The following is a 21,510-nucleotide window of genomic DNA, read 5'->3' as shown; positions in this document are numbered from 1 at the left end:
AATGTGAAAAATGGGTTTTCCTTCAGCAGAATTATCATCTGCCCAGCCCCATTACATCTATATTCATTTTCTTGAGTTGAATGGCACAGAATTATAAGTGTTGATCTTGGAAAAAAAAAAAACATTTATTGATTTAACTTATTTACAACAGGATGACCAAACATTTGATCAGAAAAAAAAAACCATCCAAGTCATATAAAAGATCAAAACATCATCCGAGGCACTACCAATGGTCCTAATTCATAACCAATATGTATCAATAACTCTAGGATGTATTATGTCATACAATACATTTCCAGAATATCAATCCCTCCCATAGCTTTGTAAAAGAGTAGTTGACATACTTTGGTCTGTTTGCTTTAATTATTTTGTCATCATTGCAATAGATTGCAATACAGTAATCGATTAGTCTTCACTTCAGCAATGATGTGTGACTAGCAGTAGTAAAATTCAACAACAGTGCTTTTGTTGGCTTTTAGCCTTCCCTTCAAAGAAGCTGCAGTCCATCCACAGTGACTGTATCCATGGCGAGGCTGTTCTCCAGAGCAGTGTGATATATCTCCAGGGCCTGCTCCAGAGGCAGCGCTCCTCCTTCACTGGTCTCGATAATAGCGATGGTCTCACCGAACTCATTACACATGATGGTGGGGGTGCTCTGCGTCTGCGAGGAGGAAGAATCAAAAAAGTGAATTAATGATCGACAGGTGACAAAGTCTGCTTGTATAATCTGAAGGAGAAGAGAAGATGAAGATGCTAAGAGCATGGATGGTCAAACCAAGTGGTGAAAGTATTTTCTTAACAAGATCTGTTTACCTGCTGTAAATCTGAGGCTTGGATCTGAATGAGCTGTGGCTGTCCGTTAGCAAGATCCACTGCCGAGGCGTCCATCACTGCTACAGCAGAGCTGGTCTCCATGTATGTGTGGGCAGCGGCCTCTTCATCCAGTCTCTGCTGCCTCACGTGGGTCTTCTTATGGTTCCTCAAGTTGGAGAAGGTCTTGAAGGCTTTGCCACACACAGGACACACATGCGGCCGCTCGCCTGTGTGCGTTCGACGGTGTTCAGCCAGGTGCATACTCTGGATGAAACCCTTCCCACACACCTCACAGCGAAAAGGCCGCTCACCTGAGTGTGTGCACAGATGCTCTCGCAGGTGTGTGTTCTGACGGAAACGCTTTCCACACACTTGGCAGGGGAATGGTCGCTCACCTGTGTGGACACGCTGGTGAAGCGCAACTCCAGACGATGATACAAACAGTTTCCCACAGAGAGGACACTGGTGTGCTTTAGGCCGCTTCCCTTGGGCACACCGAGGCCGGCCAGGGCCCAGAGCAAAGTGACTCAGTCTGTGAAGCCGCAGATTGGCAGGAGAATTAAGCTTCTTTCCACAAATGTTACAATCCAGGCCCCCCCGCATCAGATTACTCGACTCTCCAATGTCTGCCTCTGTTGTAGTTGAAGTAGAAGGCTCTGAGGACAGATCTTTGCCCTGATCTGCTTGGTTTTGGTCTTTGCCCACCTCTAACCCTGTACCAGGTGGCACTAACATCGGGTGCTGCTCCAGACAGTGGCTGTCTCGTTGCCTTCGGGTCAGAAAGCCAGCCTCACAGTGAGAACAGGGAAAGGGGGCTGGAGCTCCTGGATGTTGGGTGAAGCGATGTGCTGCCAGCCTGGTGGGCCCACGAAATGTGGCGGGGCAGTCGGGGCAGCTCAGCGTAGCAGTGTTAGAATGTAGCAGGCTGTGCTGGCGAAGGTTGGACGATTGGGAGAAGGACCGATGGCAGACATCACAGCGGTACGGACGCACACCAGAATGGATGAGGTTGTGCCGCATCAGATTGGCTAGAGATGAGAAGGTTTTGCCACAGTCTGAACACTGGAAGGGCCTTTCACCGGTGTGTGTACGAATATGGTTCCGCACATGGATCTGCTTCTTAAAAGACTTTCCACAGATGCCACACATGAAGCTGCGCTCTGGGGCATGGGACTTGCGTCGATGGTGCAGTAGCTGCAGCTGGGATGGAAATGTTTTAGGGCATGAACGGCAAGAAAAGGACCCTTTGTCTAATGATGCCGCTGATGCAGCTTTTGCTGAGTCAGCGGGCCAAGGCGTGACTGCTGTGACATCACTGGCATTAGAAGGACAAGAGTTTGAAGCTGAGCCAGAAGCATCTTCCAGCTGCTGGGGGTCATCAGTGTTGCCTTCACCTGGCTGTGACACCTCCATGTTGCTGTCCTCCCCGTCCCTTACTTCCATGATGCTCTGAGCATTCTCCTTTGGATCCTCCAGTGTTTCCATCTCTTCCTCTGTGAGAGGAGCCATCAGGTCCATTTTAGCCTCATCATTCTTCTTCTCTCGTGCTCTCTGTATGATGGCAAGAGCAGAGAAAGATGCTCTTCTTGAAGCTGAGACCTAGAAAAGAGAGCAGGTGCATGTCAAAATGTAAAAAAAAAACACACACAGAGGCTGGAAGTTGTGGGATAAAACTGCTTATTTTACTACCATGGAGACAGGGGAGGCTGTGCCACATGTATTGCGGTTAAGGTGCAGTCGACGGTGGTAGAGGTACTTGGTCATGTTGGTGAAAGTTTTGTGGCAGAACTGACACTTGTGAAGAGGGTCTTCAGTGTGAGACTTCCTGCAAAAAACCAAGAGAAGATGACATAGAGATGAACACAACTCAAAGTGTTTCATTTTACAGGCTGCTGTAGCATTTCCCTGCACGCATGCCCTTGCCTGTGCATGATGAGAGTCATCTCGGTAGTAAAGCCATTACCACAGTCCACACACAGATACCGGGCCACACCCGAGTGTGTGCGCATGTGCGTCTGTAGTGATGTTGCCTTCTTAAACACCTTGCCGCACTCTGGACACTCGTGCGTGCCCTGTTCATGCACACGTTTGTGAGCAGCCAGCCGGTTGACTGAGGTAAAGGTTCGATTGCAGAGCTCACACTGTTGGGGTTTGGCCCACACACTTGCTTTCTTCTCTGCCACTCTAACCCTTATTTCCTCCACCTTCTCTGTGGTCTCCTCCCTCCCTCGCACCTCCTCCAAGCCACTCATCACCCCGGGCTCTCCACTCTCTTTGTCCTGGCCCAGGAAGTGCTCCCCTTGATGCTGGAGGAAGTCCTCTGGAGTGTGGAAGAGAAGGGAGCATTCTGAGCATTCGTAGGGGTGAATGACCACTACCTCTGTGGGCGGTTGCTGCTGGTTGTTATTATGGGAGCTGGGTGCCAGTCTTAACTCCAGCCTCTGGACACCGTTCTCCAGAACACCCAGCTTTTCCAAAGAGCTTCGGCTCACAGCAGGCAACAGAGGTGGCAGCTTGGAGCGACGCTGACCAGGAATGGTGGAGCTGTCTGCCAAAGCTTGAGCTGTAAGTATCTGCAGGTGCATTGTGGCTGAGCCTGGGGTCGGCGTCACAGGAGGCAGCAGGGCAGAACGGGAGGGTGAAGAAAAAGACTGACATTTCTTCTGTTGCTGCTGCTGCTGCTGGGCAAGTACCTGGAAAACAAACACGTACTTTAACACTGCTCTTACTTAAATACCTCATTGTGGCAAATAATTTATAGTACCTGTGCCAAGATCTCCCCAGCCTGCTGCTCACTCAGCACGTATTTCTGTATATTATTCAGTGGAGTGATGGTGCCATCGGACTGCAGCACATATTCCTGTTATAGGGACACAAAGACGTGACTTACTTGTTTGCGTTTAATAATTGAGCTACCTACCACAGATACTTTTGTTTGGCAACAGATCTGTCATTTACGAACATTTACTCACACAGATGGCTGTTTATGTTTGTACCCAACATTTAACACATGTATGCAAGCTTTTACATGTAAACACACTAAATTGAGAGGTGATGAACTCATTTCCCACTGCCACCATCATGTCTGACAGAATAACCACACAGCCAGAAAACTTTGTAAGCAGGTGAAAGGAGCACAGTGGAATATCTTTTACTTCACTCTCTTAACCTCAACACTGGATGAACTATGAGCGCAGTAATGGTCTGCAAAGTCTGCTAAAAGTTACAGGCAAATGTTAATGCAACGATGGCACAACTTTGTCACAGAACCATGGTTAATGATTTGTTAGAATATCAACAACAGTGACAGCAAAAAGTACTTCGTAACGGCCCACTAATCAGGTGAGCACTGATTGGTGTATCACTGCGGGTGTCAGTGTGTGTTGTGTGTCTCTTACTATAGTTTCTGCATTACTGTGTGTGCTGCTCCTGCTATGTGTCCGGCGGTGATCCAGCCAGGTCTCAGGTGAGTCAAACAGAGCCAGACAGTCAAGACACTGGTAATGGACGGGTTCGGACACCTGAGCTTCTGATCTGGCTTCCTCCGTCTCCAGAACTTCACACAGCTCTGGGGAACAGATGGAAACTATTGTAGGTATTGATCATTTTAGGCTCTTTTTTTAGTGTGTGAACAAAAACACACTTAAATCTCTCACCTTGTTGCTCCACCTCCATCCCAGCCTCTCTCATATGCATCTCCTGATGCTGCAGCAGCTCTTCTGCATTCACTAGAACGCTTCCACACTCCAGACATTGGTACTGTTGGCTCTGCCCCATCTCTGGGACACCGTGGATGCTCAGTGCATCCCCAACTTCACCGTCCCCTTCCTGGCCGGTGTGGATCTGCTGATGGATGAGCACATCCTCCAGCGTGTTAAAGAGCTCACGACATTCACTGCACATGTACTGATGCTCCACATACACGCCCTCAGCCTCCTCCTGCTGCTGACTGGCCATTATAGCAATGTGTTTGTATGTGTGTGGGTTGTCTTTTGTAGGCTGTGTATTTGTGTGTCAAGTAAAGAAGTGGTAAACTAGTAAATGAAGACAACTTCTGTCTTCCAGATGTAGAAGCACCCCTGCATAAAACAGAAAGCAAAACAGTGTAAGTATATTTAAAGCAGCTATTAAATGCACTGTAATAGCAGCAATTAAGAATAAATGAACTGACAACAATAAACACACAGTGGGGTTCATACGGACATTATGGAATAAACCCGCGGATAAATATGGCATTTTTCATTAGATAATAAGAGGCCTTTGTGGCTAACAGTACCACATTCAAAAGGCTAACAGTACACTATCTGATTCCCACACAAACGCGATTCATATCGTGCTTTACTGTGTGTGATGGCATATGGAGAGCTGTTGGCGGCGCTCCCCTGGATACTGCAGACCTATTTCGCGGCACCGCGGTTTCCTGACAGCGGCTACCCGGTTCGTCGGGCGGTCCGTCAGGCGGCGCTACCCACTTTTCTCCGAAGCTCTCCGGCAAAGACGGCGGGCCCTTCTTTTCCCTTACCTCTCATTTACTCTCGTTGGACAATCCCTCGTGCGGTCATCACTCTTCGGTCATGCAGCCGTGTGTCCTTTTGTTAGTCCCTCTCCATTGTCTGTGGCGTGGAAATTAAAAACGTGTAAAATGTTAGCAGGAGATAACATTTCAAAGCATGTAGTGAAACGTTTGCCCGCCGATCGCCTCCATTCTTGTGATATGAAGCCCCGCCCAATGCGGTAGTCTGAATATTTTAGGCTCTGGGATTGGATGAGCTAAGTGTCAATCAGAGACTGTTTTTAAATTCTGGGTAGTGTAGTTTTTTTATTCCCTGGTAAATCGCAGGGTAATGTTTTTAAGTTTAAGCAGTATACTTTAAGCCATTTATTCTTATAATGGTTAAGTTTACATTTATTCTACTTTGGGTGTTTTGTTGTATGACAGTCTTTACTGAATTATTTAAGCGTATAGCCAAGTTGGTTATTTTTAAAAGCGTAGATAATTATAAATTATACGTACAAATTACTTTTCTGTAACCATTTTTAAACATATGGTCAGTTCGTAATTACTACCTTAAAACTGACATGTTTGTTAGAGACGTAAGGTGTTCAAAACCCCCTAGCAACTCATTTTCCCATGAACCCTTGCGTGCTTTACGTCGTCGTGCATCAACTCCCCAGTCCCCCCACCATCACCGCTCTACAGAGGAAGAAAGGGGGAGACGGGTAACCTATATTGAACGCTGTAAGTGCAGTTTTTATTTAAATCGAATATTAAAATACACATATATAGCTTAGGTCTTTGCCGGCGTGGCTGCTAATAACGTTCAAACTTGCCCCGGCTTTAGTTCACACAAATATGAGCAGCAGCGGGCGGCCCAGGACCAGCTCATTCGCTGAGCCTCCCGGAGCTCCCGGATCTGCTGCAGCCGGTGCCGGATCAGCAGTAGCAGGCGGAAGCTCGACAGGAAAAACTGGGGCTTCACAAGCAAGTGGAAGCAGCTCGGGAAGCTTTGGGAATTTGAAGCTGCCTAGTAAGTATTATTGAATATTTATACTACAACTGCAATTACCGTGTTATCACTAAGGCTCGGGCGGTGTGTTATTTTAGATAAATGTGTCGATTATTGTCGCCTGGCTACCTTTAGCCAGCAAGCTGTTAGCTGGTTAGCTGACTTAAGTTAGCTGCCTAGCTAACGCTAGCTGTGTTTTTCATTAAGGTAACACTGCGATCAAGGGCTTTTATCGCATAGCTAACATTATCGTTAGCTTTAGAGGTGAGCTTAGAACAATGTCGCTCACTTTTCGACGTTAACTAACGTGTCATTTTTTTCGACAACATTATCTAACCATTATTATTACATTGTAACCCAAGAACAGAGTTGGCGTTAGCCGAACATAACATATTCGTCGTTAATATCAGATGTGGAGGCTAGCTAGCTTGCTAACATTTCCAAAAACTAGGTGGAAAATCTGATCTAAGTTTTTTTCTAATCATCGTTCTCGTTTCTGTATGATCTTGAATATATATTTTTGCCACACGGACGGGTAAATAATACCTTCCGTGGAAACCTAAATACTCGATAATTGCTCTCTTCGAAAATATCCCTTAACATATAGAGTTCTAGACAGCTTTTGTGTTTGCTTACTAGCCAGCAAATGTTGACCTTACGTTATTTAACAACTCGCCTGGATGCCTACAGTTAAGCACACATGAAAACATCCATGCGTGTACTCATCCAGCTGGTGGGGAACATACATACATTCGTCACCTTTAAAATAAAGAATGTTTTTGCACTGTGTTGTCTACAGGTTTTACCAGATTTGTATTTATTAACTGGGCAACGGTGCTGTTATATTAAATATAATTTGATGGAAATCACGTGTTACCACCTCTTAATAGAAGTTATTAGCACTTTTAGTAAACTGTTTATTTATTGAATCTTTGCTTTAGGTTTTAGATTTTGGGGCAGCCTGGTTTGCCAATAACAGACCCTCCTGTTATCCTGGTGTGATGGCAAACACTTGGAGAATGGTTAGGCATCATGTGGCTATGCAGTGGACATTAGGCTGAGGTTAAAGTGGCCAGGCTCCCACCAGAAGAATAGACGGACAGAGATGAATGAAAATACTATCGGCAGTTCTGTGCTTCACTTTCATTATTATCATCATTATTATAAAATTATTTTTACAGACAAAATATATAGCAACAAATGTAAATACAAAAACAGTCTGCTGTGCTTACCATATACAACCAATCAGAATCGGCTTCTCTTATGTTATCAAGTCTTTGGTCTTGTGTCCTCAGAACCCCAAACCAAAGTACTGTTTTAGACTGTCTGAGATGATTAAATCAAAAACTACCCCTGTTTGTACCTTTGCCCTTTCTTTCAAACTAACTAGGTTAATTTCAAACCCAAAACTAGAATGGATAAATCCAAATTCTCCTGGCTCGATTGTTAATGCGTATAGGGACAGTGGGATATCTGCCAGCTTAGACATTGGATGCTTCATAGCAGTCATTTGAGGGAAGGTGCTTTTTTTTCACTGATATTTGCAATCCTGGTTATCTCAGGATACAGATGCATTCACAAACCTGTTGTCAATAAGCATTATAATATCTCAGAGCTGAGTGTCTCTCAGCACTATGCTGTTTTGGAGGCACAGATATTCCTATCTGACCTCAAAAAAGGTGTGGGTGGAGTGGGTTTCCAACACTTGACCTGATCATCCAAAAGGAAGTTTAGACAGACCATTTAGCAAATGTAATCATTGTGGTTTTAGTGCTGCAGAGAAGGTAAAAGTATCATTGATTAACAAGCCAGAAATCAATCACTGCTTAGTGACTGTTTCAGGTGTCAGACAGAGCAAGAACATTATATCATTAAAACACACTTATTTCTGACCAGTGGTTATAGCAGGAGGTAATGGAGCCTGAATATGAAACAAGAAAACAATTATATAAATGTTATTATCAAGTGATCATAATTGGCTAAACAAGAAACAATTGCGAATCCATTCATAGCTCTAGTGCTAATAGTCTAATTAATGATAAGAAAATAAAACATTAAGTGCAAATTATCACAAAACTGCCATTAACGTATCAAGTGTGCCTGAGTTTTTCACATTACTAACAACTTTGGAGGTAACTGCTTATTAAGTGTGGGTGTGATGAAAGTCACTCAACCCCTTTCTCTTACTCATCAGGGCCCGCATTGATGTATTAGAAACCAAAGCAATTCACTGACAGCAGGGCAGAGTGCTCAATTTTGCATTTATTATTCAAGACACTGTCATGCCACAGCAGCTCCATATTTAATGTGCTCCTCTCTGACTTGTTTGAAAAAATTCTAAAACACAAAGGAGCTGTGTATTGTAGTGCTGTAATACAGGAGTGTGCAGGAACCCAACAGTGCCTGATCCCGAAGCTGAATACTTCCTGCTGACCTGAGGGTACTGATCTGATCTAGGCCAATCATGTGGATGTGCCAGTGGTTGCTGTTTACTGGCAACCTGGACAAAAGTTTGAGCCTGAAAACTTCAGAAATAGAAAACTATACTGTTGTCATTTACAGCAAAAGTCAACAATTGAAGATGGTTATCTGTGCGAGCTTGCTAAATCATGAAATTATTTGTTCCTAATTAATAGTGTGTTTGAGTAAAAAAAAAAAAAAACATTTATAAAGCAAGAAAGTTTAATTTTCTGAACCCATTTTGAAACTCAGTGATGTACTGGAGATCAGAAGGGGTCCTGTTGAGACAGGCAAAATGAGCAAGCCCAGAAAATGGTAGCACCTCTGGGTGTGCTACTGTCCACGCAATTTCATCTCAGGCTCTGACAAGCCTTTTGGCAGTGGGTCGCTTCTCTGCTGCTCCTCCCCGCCTGTGTGGTTGCTTCTGGTGCCCATTTGTCAAAGTGTTCTTGACCCACCATGTGCACAGGCAGAAAACACTGAGCAGCTACTTGACCCTAAGTAGAGCTGTCAGATCTTAAGCATCTCACATTGCCTGGTTTCCACAAGGTCAAACATTAGCCTGACAGTGACACTGTTCATTGGGTTGGAAATCCACACATTAAATGAGAACTTATTTGAAGTTTTAAATGACTAATGTTGGGTGATTTTCAAGAGGTCCAAATACTAAATATAAAATACAATATCTGTAAAGTTTGTCAGATGGTTGGAAAACTTGAGTAAACCTCCCCTCACACCTGTCTGCTGTTAGATTATGGTGGTGGAGATGTTAACTTTGTGAAACCACAGATTCAACAATAACTCCCACTTAACACCATGGATGGGCAGCTTTGCAGATGTGAGATGGGAGCCAGTGTTTGCACCTGTCTCTAACTATTCAGCACTGTGAATGTGTTATTGTGGACTGGCTGTCTGAAATGATATTGAGCCCCTATGACGATGAACTTTTCACTCCACCTTCATACCCACACTTATGACATGGCCTGTCAGCACATCTAGTCTCAGCCTAGTTTTGATTGTCCATCTTTTTTTATTGGACCTAATGTTTGATTCCTGTCACAGTGTCTCCACATTTTTCTGTCAGCCTTTCAGGTCACCTGTATAGTATAACACAGTTATAAATGTCCAAAAAGGACAACAAAAATTTGATTATTGATTTTTACAAATGTAGATGTTTAACTATTTGTATTATTGCAGCTTTTACAAATGTTTTTCAGTCTTTTGACAACATGGACATTTGTGGCTCTTGGGTCGCTCTCAGCATTGCAAAGTTTTATTATGTGGTTTTGTTTTTATAGAGTCTTGTTTCTTTAAATGGTGTATTTGTGGTGATATTGCCATGTACATGTAGAATATTCAAAGTATGCTCAAGTCTGAATGTTTACAGTTTCTGACTACGATGAACACAATAATAAGCAGGTTTTAGGTTTCAAATGTTAATTGATTAGGTAATACGTTTGTAGTATTTCATTCAATTAGGAGTCATTCTGCACAGATTCATCTTTAACAGCATTCTCTTCTTATTTAAAGCACATGTTATTTAATTAAATTTCAGGATCTCTCTGACATGTCAAATTTGTTCTGTCATCTGCAGGAGACAGCGGCAAAGTGACGACGGTCGTAGCCACACCCGGCCAGGGCCCTGACCGCCCACAGGAAGTGTCCTACACAGACATAAAAGTTATAGGAAATGGCTCCTTTGGAGTGGTCTACCAGGCTCGCCTCATCGACAGCCAGGAGATGGTGGCAATTAAGAAAGTTCTCCAAGACAAGAGGTTTAAGGTAAGCTTGGACAGCAGGGTCAGATAATTGCACTGAAGTAAAGTTGCTGCTGTATAACCCCTGTATTTCTCACTCTTTTCTTTTTCCTCTCTTCATTGTAGAATAGGGAGCTGCAAATAATGAGGAAATTGGACCATTGCAACATTGTGAGGCTACGCTATTTCTTCTACTCCAGTGGAGAGAAGGTTTGTATGCACTGACTTAACATTTTATGCTGAGGTTTCCTGACAGAGCATTATGCTGCCACGCCCAAGCACTTAATGATTCATCAAGGATGAGTCATAGGCATGTTTTAGGCATGTTTTAGACTGTTAGTCTGTCTTTGATGTACAGTGAATATACTTAAAATATTACCTAAAATGTTTCTCAGATCTTTTTATCTATTAAAGATCGTATTATCTTTATTGTGATTTCAGTGGACCTGTATTTTTAAATCTTGGTCCATGACTCTTCAGGCTCTAGACACGCAATAATGAAGTCCCTCAGTATCTCAGGAATAACTGCCTTCCTGAGGAAGAGGGGCATGTTAGGAATAATGACTCTTTTACCTCAATATCAAAACTACACATATTTGTACATATCTGCAATATTGTCGCCAGCCAATATTGATGACTCAAAAATTTGTCTTCACACATGCAGCCTCCCTTGTCCAGAGTCTCAGTTGCACTGCATGTGTGAAAAGGGGTTTATGTTGGCTGTGTTCAGTGGCCTAAATTTTGTATCAGATCTGGCACAGCAAGCATTGCACACTAAGCCCATCGACAGAGAATCACAGTGTAACTTACTGTAATTTAAGGTGGCCTTCCTACAGAGCTGGACATCATGTTATATATCCAATTTTACTCTTAATGCATTAAACAGACAGAAATCACAACCTGATAGTCAGCAAATCCACAGAATTTGTTGGGAACAATGCTGGTTGTCAGGAGTGCACATTTCTAAAAAAAATGACTGCTGATTTTTCTTGAAAACCGGGTCATGATTTCTGTACCAAGACATTGCTATTGAGTATTTCAGTTGTAGTTTTTGGTGGTTTGAGCACCACAGGCTGGGTGCCACATAGTTCCCTTATACTGAAGCAAAGGAAGGAACCTCAGTGGTCAATATTTTTACCAAAACAAACCAGGGGCCGTATCCACAAAGATACTAAGAATCCTCTCAGAGAGCTCTTATCTTAGCTTAAAAAATCTTAGTAAGGACTCTTATCTTAAAAGTGATGTAAGAACATTTGCAGTGAGCAAGGTTCAGACTGAAAGTTTGATCTTAGTGAGGAGGCGTGGTTGACCCCGAGTGACCAAGTGAGGAGTACAAAAAGTGATGGTATGTATTGTAATTTTAAGATAAGGTCAACCACCAACAGTTAAGTTTTTTTATTAGGGCTAAGATGTTTTGTGAATCACTTTTCTCTTCACTAGGATTTAGCTAATTTCTACCTGTAATTGCACAGTAAGAAATCTTTTCCCCTTTGTTCCTGTCCCCACCAGAAAGATGAGGTGTATTTGAATCTGGTGCTGGATTACGTCCCTGAGACGGTGTACAGGGTGGCTCGGCATTTCAACAAGGCTAAGACCACCATCCCCATCATCTATGTTAAGGTGAGACAAGAGGCAAAACACACAGACACTGCTGGGTGTGCTTCTGTGGGCACTGTAGGCATCAAAATGTTAATTTGTTCCTTTATACAGGCATGACATACTTAAATTCTGAATATATCTTCAAGAAAATGCAGTCATAAGAGAAGCATGTGTTCTCTGTGCTCTGACTAGAGACAAACTTGTTATGTTTAATCCACAGTGATTGCAGAGGTTATGTTTTCACCCCTGTCTTTTTATCTTTAATAAAAGCTGAGATTGTTCATTTTGGCAGTGATGCAGGATTAATTCAAATGAAATTTAGTTTAGCTCCCAATGTTTTTTTAATGTTGTATTCTGGGAGGTTGTGACAGAAGGCAAACAAATGCTGTTTAAATTGTTGGAAATGCAGAGTGCTGCGCCTTTGAGGCTTGAAGTGTACTACTGTAAATATTTTAATCCTACAAAATAAGATGTTAAGTTAAAGTCTGCAGCTCTGACATGGCATATGGTTCAAGATTTCACTTTTGTATTTGTATGCTTTTTAATTCATATTTGGTCACTGCTTTCTGTTCCAGGCCATTATCACATCTTTTCTCTCTGTAAAGAATGGTTAGCTTTCAAAATGATTCCCAAGGCTTTTAGATTCATCAATTATTTTGCAGATATATTTGTTGAAATAGGAAAGTATATTTTTCTTGGGTAATTGCCTGTGGATGTCGCAAACAACCCAAGCATTTTCCTCTTTGTTTTTCCTCAGACAGCTCAGTGTTTGAGGATTATAAAAGCAGAAAGGGAAAGATGGTCTTATGGGGATTAATCTGTTTACAATACCCTTGGTTCCCTGTTTAAAAAGTGTGGTCATTTCAGGGTGTATTTGTGTGTTTGTGGTGTGTGTGAAACAGCAGCAAGGACATTATAGCTTTCTCATGGCCAATTTCCCTACCTCAGCCTGCTGCTCCCCAGTGACTTTGAGATGCATGCTGATCCATCTCCCCCTCTTTTTCCCTCTCCTCTGACATCCCTCCATCCTCCAGTGACACACTTCCATCATAGCATGCCTGGGGTCTGTTCCCTCTACACATCCCCAGAGTCTTGTGCTTTAACCATTTTCCCTGTTTTACCCATCGTCTTCGATCCTGCAGTCCTCTTGTCTATGATCATTTAGTGATCTGGCCAGCTTGCTGTCACTGATTCATTTTGGTAATTATGATGATAGTGATGATGACGGTATGCATCATTTGTCATATTGAAAAGCTTACGCTCACATTACATGGGTGCAGACATCAGTGATGACATGAGACTAACTACTACTAATTATTTATTTATCAGATCAGATCAGCTTTGTAGACCTTTAGATATTTAAAAAAACAGCTCAGATTTGTGTGTAAAGCCTTAAAATCAATGGATATCATAAATAAATAAATTAATATTTCATATCTAATTGCAGAATGGCAATACACATCTATAAATTAAAAATTGTATAGTGGTGACAGTTAAATACGTAAGCAACAGATTGCTGATCTTTTTCTTTTCAACTTCAGACAGCAGCAAACACTGTCCCTAATTAACTTTCAAGCATTAATCACATTTTTTTTGATCGGTCTGTTTATTTTCTGCCCCTTTTCCACTGCAGGTTCTCTTTAATTCATTTAATTATAATGTGCTGACTCACTAACAGATATGATCATTTGAGTAGATATTGTTCTCAGTGGTTTTCATTTCAGTCCTTTGCCAGTGTGATCATGCTTTCTGTGCGATTATTTAAAAAGACTTTAATACATAAAAGTAACCTAAGAGGGCACCTTAACTGGCACACATGCCCATGAGTCATGATGTGACGTCATCTGTGTCCACAGTTGCTCTTTTGCTCTTCTGTTTGGAATGTGTGTGTGTGGTTCCATCTAAGTTGTTAAACGCTGTTGGGCATTATGCCAATCCTCTTTGTCCCCCCTCAGGTGTACATGTACCAGCTGTTCCGCAGTCTGGCTTATATCCATTCCCAGGGCGTGTGTCACAGAGACATCAAGCCTCAAAATCTCCTGGTAGACCCAGAGACGGCCATCCTCAAACTCTGTGACTTTGGCAGGTCGGTAACATACAGTGCCTGAGGAAATATCTGTCTGTCATTTTCATTCTTCTCCACTGTGGTGACTGTGCCTCGCTGTGCCTGTCTTGTGGTCTGCCTGCATGTGTAGTTGTCTTTTCCTCATTCTTGATTTGTCCTACATGCTGTGGTTCTTTGAAAACAATCTCCTCCCGAACTGCCTGTTTATCTGCATCGTCTTCCTTTTCTGAAAACTTCTAGTGCAAAGCAGCTAGTTCGAGGGGAGCCAAATGTGTCCTATATTTGCTCACGGTACTATCGTGCCCCAGAGCTCATATTCGGCGCCACCGACTACACGTCCAACATTGACATCTGGTCAGCTGGCTGCGTGTTGGCCGAGTTGCTGCTGGGCCAGCCCATCTTCCCTGGGGACAGTGGTGTGGACCAGCTAGTAGAGATCATCAAGGTACAGTAATGATGCTGTAAAAACAGGGGGTTACAGGCTATGTGAAACTGAGAGTTGTTTTGGTACAGCTCATAACACATGTATACTAACAAACATTGGATTAATAGATAACTCTTCTTTCCTGTCTGCCAGGTTTTGGGGACACCAACAAGGGAGCAGATCCGGGAGATGAACCCGAACTACACAGAGTTCAAATTCCCACAGATCAAAGCACACCCTTGGACAAAGGTACGTTCATACTGCTAGGATTTTTACAGGACTTCCTTTACCATTAGATGAGTTGAAACTTTGGCTCATTCTTCAATTAACCATTTAGAAAACAATAAAGCACTATTTTAAGCGATGGAGATATTTTCGCCAAAACCACACATTATTAAGGACTGTCGAAGATTTCTTCCTGTTGTCACTGCTTATGGCGAATGCTGCCCATCAAGAATGAATCCTCAGCCCCATGAACCCAATTGGCTGTTGGGATGGACTCCTTTTGTTCACATACAAACTTAACTTTCTTTTTCCGTCTGTGTCCCATCAGGTGTTTAAGCCTCGTACCCCACCGGAGGCCATTGCCCTCTGCTCTCGGCTGCTGGAATACACACCAGTGACCAGACTGTCTCCCCTGGAGGCATGTGCGCACGCTTTCTTCGATGAGCTGCGTCAGCCCAACACCCGCCTGCCCAGTGGACGAGAACTGCCGCTCCTCTTCAACTTCAGTCCCGTTGGTAAGTTGACTTCTCAGACCTTTTTTTTTGTCTTAATTGTTGATCCGTTTCCTGCATTTACACTTATCCTCAAAATCAGTGTATGCCTGTAGAATATAATGTGTAAGCTGACATTTGTTTATCTATTATGTTTTCTCAGAGCTGTCTATCCAGCCCCAGTTGAACTCCACACTCATTCCTCCTCACGCTCGCGCACAGACATCACCTGCTTCACATGGTACGTATAACAGCACTCTTGCTTAGCATTCATTGTATTATTGGAAACTCGATGTTTGTTAGTAACATTTGTGCTTCCTCTCTCCTCCTGCAGAGGGCAGCGTGTCAGACAGTACCGCCCAGCCCAGCTCAGCACCTGGATCCATCAGCAACAGCACCTGAGCATCCATCCGTCTGTCATATTTTCCGTTTTGTCTTTCCCATTTTCCTTTTCTTTCCTCTGCTCCTCTCCCTCTCACCTTTCTTCTGGCTCCAAATCTTTAAAATAGAGGGGGAAAAAGACACACACCCACATAACACACTCATAATTGCTATTTATCTGTAATGTTACCCATTTCCAAAAAAAGCAAATCCAGCTGCAGCTTGCTTAAAAAAGCTGTTGGATGTTTTGAGGACTTGATATACGCTGTTTTAAGTCCAGAGTGGGCCACACATGACCTGCTATAATAAAGAGACTGTGGTTGGATATTTAAGAGATGAGGAGGAGAGTATGTACATGTTATGTGAATTTTCTGAATTATAATCAGCAGTTGAATTTTATCCCTTTTTAAGTTCATTTTATTTGCATTAGCTAATTTTATGTGTGGCTGCAGTGCTATTGGTTAGGGTCCTGATTGGCTATAGAATATTTGAGAATGAGGGCACAGAGTAAGTCCTGACTAATAATGACAATCATTCAAAGAAGTCTCAAAAGTGGCACACTTGTACTGTACATAGCGTTTGATCGTACAGTCATCGCTTTCCACCGTGAAATCCACTCAAGTTGTCAGTTCATCGAGCCCAGTGTTAAACAGATTCTAAACATATTTTTTTAAGTTCTCTACGTTGATCCCAGACTGAATACATTGGCCGTGTAATTTTAGATGAGAGGTGGTTTTAAATTTTATCACAAAGGTGAACACCTCATGCTGTCTTGTATGTGCTATGTTTGCATTCGCTCATAACTGCCTTTTATGTAAGCGAGAGGGAGCTTAAAGAGCAGAGTTCACATCTTTCTTCATTATAAGCTCATGTTGTTATTGGTTAAGCTGGAAACCAAGTGTTTCATATTAACTCTCCAGTGAGTATTGCACATGTCCAAAGGGAGTAGAGGGAAGCAAAAGGGGGCACCTTATGCGTGCTGTCCAGCTGTTAACATGGCATGGAGGGAGCCGTCAGCACGGGGAGGGGGTCACAGTCACCTAGCAGTGTATGGTGAAGAGTAACCTCATCAATTATGGCACTTTACGGTGTTACGTTTCATATCAGCTTGATTATGTTTAAGAGGGGCAGAGAATCTTCACTGCTCACTCCCGTCGTCATTTCAGCAAGTGTGCACAGTTCCTGTTGTGTGCAGGAGGATTACTGTGAATTAAGGTTTTGTTGTGGCCCTCATTGCTTCTTCAAAAACGAAAAACAGCCTGCCTGTGACGCTCATGTTCTGGTCGTTTAACAGAGGTCAGAAGTGATCTGGCATGATCTGTGCAGCTTTCTTTCTTCCTTCTAACTCATAAATGTGCATGTTCAGTCCGAGTTGACCACACTATATTACTTCCACTAATATCAGTAATAATCTGACCAGAAATTATGCTGAAAAACCCTAAAACAGCTATTGGAGCCTCCCCTCCCCCCTCTGTTCCTCCTCGTCTCCATCCCTCTGCCTTCTGCTTCCCTCTGTCCTCCTTTTTTTCACTGCTAAACTGTAAATATCAAGTACCTTTTATTTTGTTATTTTTGTTATTATTGTTATTATATTGTTGTTCTTGTAATTTTTTTTTTCTCTAGTAGACGGCGCAGCAGCCGCCGGACTGTTTATCCTCAGTCGCAGTCTGTAAATACAATTTCATTTCAGTCCCTTGATCAGGAGGGGAAAAACAGAACAAAATGTTTCATTTTTATTCTCTCTCCCTCCATTTCTCTCTTCGCGACTTGACCTTGTCCCCCATAAATGTTGTCATAACTGTTTTATTTATTGTATTGTGTTTTGTTTTTTTTTCCATTGGGGTGATGTATTGAGTTTTTTTTTTTTTATTCCAGATTTTAGTCCAGTAATGTCACGTGCAAAATAATTTGACATCCAAGATACTGTACTCAGATCCAGACGTTGGAGTGCTTTCCAATCAGTGGTCTTGTATGTATGCAGCTGCACATGCTAGCCAACAGGTGGAACTCCAGTTTTCCATTTAACTTCAATGTGAAGGGAATGTTACAAGCCTCTGGATCTGTGAGGTTGTGTCGTTTTTAGGGGGGGGGCACGGATCACAGTGTGTGTGTGTGTGTGTGTGTGTGTGTCTGAGAGGGGAAAATGAATCTGTCCGTCGACATGTATCATCTCCTTTGTCTGACTGTTCTCAGTGTTGCTTGCTGTCTGTTGTGTGTGTGTAGCAGGTCTGACCTGTTCAGGTAGTATGTATGCTGCACAGTTGGTGAGGCTCAAGAGCACAGCGGCAGGGAATGTATGTGTGTTTGTGTGCGTGCTGGCAGACTATGGCCATGTATTCTCTGTACTTGATCCTAAACAATGAGCTGTTTAAATGTGCTATTTTAATGTTTTTTTTCATCCTCTGATCTGTCACACTTTTGTTTTTAATTTGCTGTGACCCTGCTCTTTTATTACCTTTCGTCAGAGGGTAAAAACGTCATTGTTGGGAACAGGACAGTCTGATAAAGGAGATGCTGAAGACAGAGAGGGATGGAGAGAGAGAGACCGTTTTTGTTTGTTGGTATAAATAATTAAACTCATTAATAAAGTGATGAAACTGCTCCTGTGTGTCATTCATGTGAGTTTTACTTGAAATATGATTAGATGAATAACCTGTTTGATTACGTGCTTGTGATCGGTACGTTTGAGGACCAATGTGGAAGGAGTTATCGACGTCTTGTGTATATGAGCAGTTCAACCCGATTGAGCAACTATCTAGGTGTTTAAAAGTCACTAATTCTGTTTCAAACATTTGAATTTTGTCATGCTGTAAGAAGGGACACCCTCCACTAGTGTCTCATGACCCACCTCAAGGCATAAGCCCTTAAGATGGAGGTAGAGGTCGACAGTGGCAACATGTGTTTTGTCAAACTGTGAGGACTTCAAAACAGACCAGAAACATCAATCCTACAATGTGTGTATAAGAAAAGCTACTAGCTGCTTAAAGACTTTCTCTGCAAGAATGCAACCTATACAATTTGATTAAAAATCAACTTATTTGATGGTTTAGCTACAAATTCTGATTGTTCCCAATGGAATAACACCTATTTGTCTATACTGCTGCACATTCTCCCTGTGCCTGTGTGGGTTTTCTCTAGGACTTCCTCCCACAAGACGTGCATGTTAGGTCAATTGGTGACTCTAAATTGCCCGTAGGTGTGAGTGTGAATGTTGCCCTGTGACAAACTGGTGACCTGTCATGTGCCTCTCACCCGTAGATAGCTGGGATAGGCTCCAGCCCCCTGTGACCCTGCAGCGCAGGACAAAGCGTGTTCATGATGATGGATGGATGGTTTGAGTTGAGATCTGTGGGCTCACAAAAAGGCTTCACAAAATTTAAATTCAATAAGCTTCCAGCTATAGCGTGAAAAATCTGTCTCCCCCTTCTGGCAGTGAGAGAAGTTGCATTCTTTTGCTACCAGAATATCACCAGATTGACCACTACCTGAGTGTACTTTAAAGTGCAGAGAGAATTCAATAAAATATCAGCTGCATGTCTGCATTTACAGTTAATTAGCATTCTATCAGCGCTGTGAATTATTTAAGCAACTAAGCAGTATATTTATAATGTATATTTATGCACAACATAAAAAATACCCCCACCCCCTTACAAGTGCAGTGTAAAATGCAGAGCATTAGAAAGTTGCTAATCAGTTATGAGTCAGAGGATTTGCTGAAACCTTTTAATGAAAGGATTATTAAAAATAAGCTCTGCGGCAGAGTCAGGTGGATCAGTGACCTCTGTGAAGGATCAGTTGAAAAATGATAGAATCAGAACGGTTGTTATGGGAACCATGGCGTTGCAAATGTCTCTGACAATGTGTTTGACCTTGACTGATGAAATCTTGCACTTCCACGGTTTGATTATGAAAAAAGGCAGGTTCTCTGGACTGGTTCATAGAGGACTAACGTGCTGCACTGCATGGTGCTTTATAGTTTCATTTAGCTGGTTATCCGCAGCTTTGTTTCAAGATGGCCATGCAGAACATCTGATTTGGTTCCACGTATCTTAAACATGGCTGACTACACTCCTCTCTCCCACAGTGCTTCCTCAGAGTGACTCTCCATTCAGACAAGAATGCACTGTAAAAGAAAAACAGGATTTAATGAAGTCTCGGGGTGTCTGAGAACTTTCTTCTTTCGTCTTTCTCCGTGTTCAGTAGAAAATATTTATAGGCTCTGCTGGAACGTTGGCTGCCCGGTGCCTGACTAAAATATCTTGGTTACCTTTAATCCTGCCCCTCAGGTTCAGCTCAGATAAATTCATACTTGTGTCCTCGCATGGCCTGAGTGAGTCCTTGGTCTGTAGTCATACATGCAAACACAGATGGTACACAGATATTTAGCAGGTATTCAGATTGATATGTTTGTGGCCTATAGAGAAGAATCCTGCAGTTCTCATTACATGTAGACATAGTTCAACTGTGAGTGATCATGTAGAGGGTTTGAAGTCATTTTTGGGTAATTGAGAAATGGCACATCAGCACTAAACTTCAATACAAAGCATACCCACTATGCCGTCATCACTGTGATATGATATGTCGAAGATGAATAATGTTCTTCCGCAGCATGTTGCGCAGACTCAGTTTCTCGTGGAGTCTGAGTGGCCCTGGCCCCTCTGGCTGAACGCCCGGGCGGCTCTTTAATATCATTTGAAGTCAGGTTTAGCAGTCTGGAGGAGCTGCTAGTCTTCTCAATCAGCCAATGGGGCGTAGAGGGGCATTGTGTAATTCTGGGAAATTAGTGGAGTGGACCAGTCTATCCTACCGCTGACCTCTTTATATAACACTTGATGCAGCAGAGTGGAGGAACACCAAGCAGCTGGCTGCACTCAGGGGTGGACCGCATTAAGTGTAAATTCAATAAATGTGTGTGCATTTAAGTGTAGTCCTTCAAGAGCAACAGTAACTCAAATTGCTGCAATAATCTTTCAAATGTTTTGCCACTTGGACACAGTTCATTTGGCAGGTAGACTCTGTTAGAGAGCTGTTCTTTATTCACTCTGTTTAGTCAGTCTGACTCCATGATGTTGAGATCAGAGCTCCATGGAGAGCACACCATCTGCTGCAAGACTCCTTCCTTCCTATGGCTGAGCTTCTGTATGACTCTGGCTGTGTATTTTGGCTTATTATAAAACTGCAGAAACTTCACCTCATTAAGCTGTGCCATATTTTGTATTTTGTGCTGTTTGCCAATGTTTCTGCCATTAAACAACAAATGACTGGACTTTGGCCTCTGCAGGTAACTTTGGTCTGCTGTCCTCTTACTCATCTTTCTTCAGAAAATGTTATGAAACAGTAACAAATCACTATACACAATAATTAGAATTGTGTTAACTGTTGATATTATCCAGTTTTGAACTAAGATGCAGAAATACCTCAAAGCCTCAACATTTTTTGTTATACTGAGGTCAGAAATCACATCTATCAAAATATGTCTTAAAACCCAAATTACCATTTGTAAAGCTGCAGCTTTTAAATGTGCTGTTATGATGTATCACTTTAATACATAACAAAGTTGTCAAAAAGTTAATGTTAGTGGATTGAGATATGCCTATTTGCTATGGGGTGGACACACCAACATCAAGAACTGCTCTTTGTGCAGCTGCTCAATCAGGTGATAATCAATATGTAACAATGTTCATTCCATAATGAGGGACAGTGATGTGATGTGTCACACAGTGTTGCTGCCGCTGGCGCCCTTTTGGACTACAAACTCACTGTGTAATATGTAGTCTCACTCTATTGG

General features: G+C 42.6%; 2 protein-coding genes across 2 annotated transcripts; one reads left to right on the top strand and one right to left on the bottom strand.

Moving 5' to 3' along the window:
• Positions 1-5,531, bottom strand: znf526 (zinc finger protein 526). Its single transcript, XM_028424387.1, has 8 exons — positions 5,336-5,531; positions 4,470-4,892; positions 4,212-4,381; positions 3,578-3,673; positions 2,737-3,506; positions 2,503-2,638; positions 814-2,412; positions 1-661 (listed from the first exon to the last, which is right to left on the bottom strand). Exons 2-8 carry the CDS (start codon positions 4,768-4,770, stop codon positions 488-490), a joined length of 3,246 nt encoding a protein of 1,081 aa, XP_028280188.1. The 5' UTR covers positions 4,771-4,892; positions 5,336-5,531; the 3' UTR covers positions 1-487.
• A 434-nt stretch (positions 5,532-5,965) lies between these two features.
• On the top strand, positions 5,966-16,971 carry gsk3ab (glycogen synthase kinase 3 alpha b). The gene is made up of 11 exons (XM_028425821.1): positions 5,966-6,052; positions 6,156-6,341; positions 10,375-10,562; positions 10,664-10,747; positions 12,047-12,157; positions 14,092-14,222; positions 14,442-14,646; positions 14,779-14,874; positions 15,179-15,365; positions 15,505-15,582; positions 15,676-16,971. The coding sequence occupies exons 2-11, from the start codon at positions 6,167-6,169 to the stop codon at positions 15,741-15,743; spliced, it is 1,323 nt and encodes a 440-aa protein (XP_028281622.1). The 5' UTR covers positions 5,966-6,052; positions 6,156-6,166; the 3' UTR covers positions 15,744-16,971.
• Positions 16,972-21,510: the final 4,539 nt, after the last annotated feature.

This window comes from Parambassis ranga, chromosome 16 (assembly GCF_900634625.1).
Source record: "Parambassis ranga chromosome 16, fParRan2.1, whole genome shotgun sequence".
Classification (NCBI taxonomy): Eukaryota; Metazoa; Chordata; class Actinopteri; family Ambassidae; genus Parambassis; species Parambassis ranga.
This window is presented reverse-complemented; position numbering and strand designations above follow the sequence as displayed.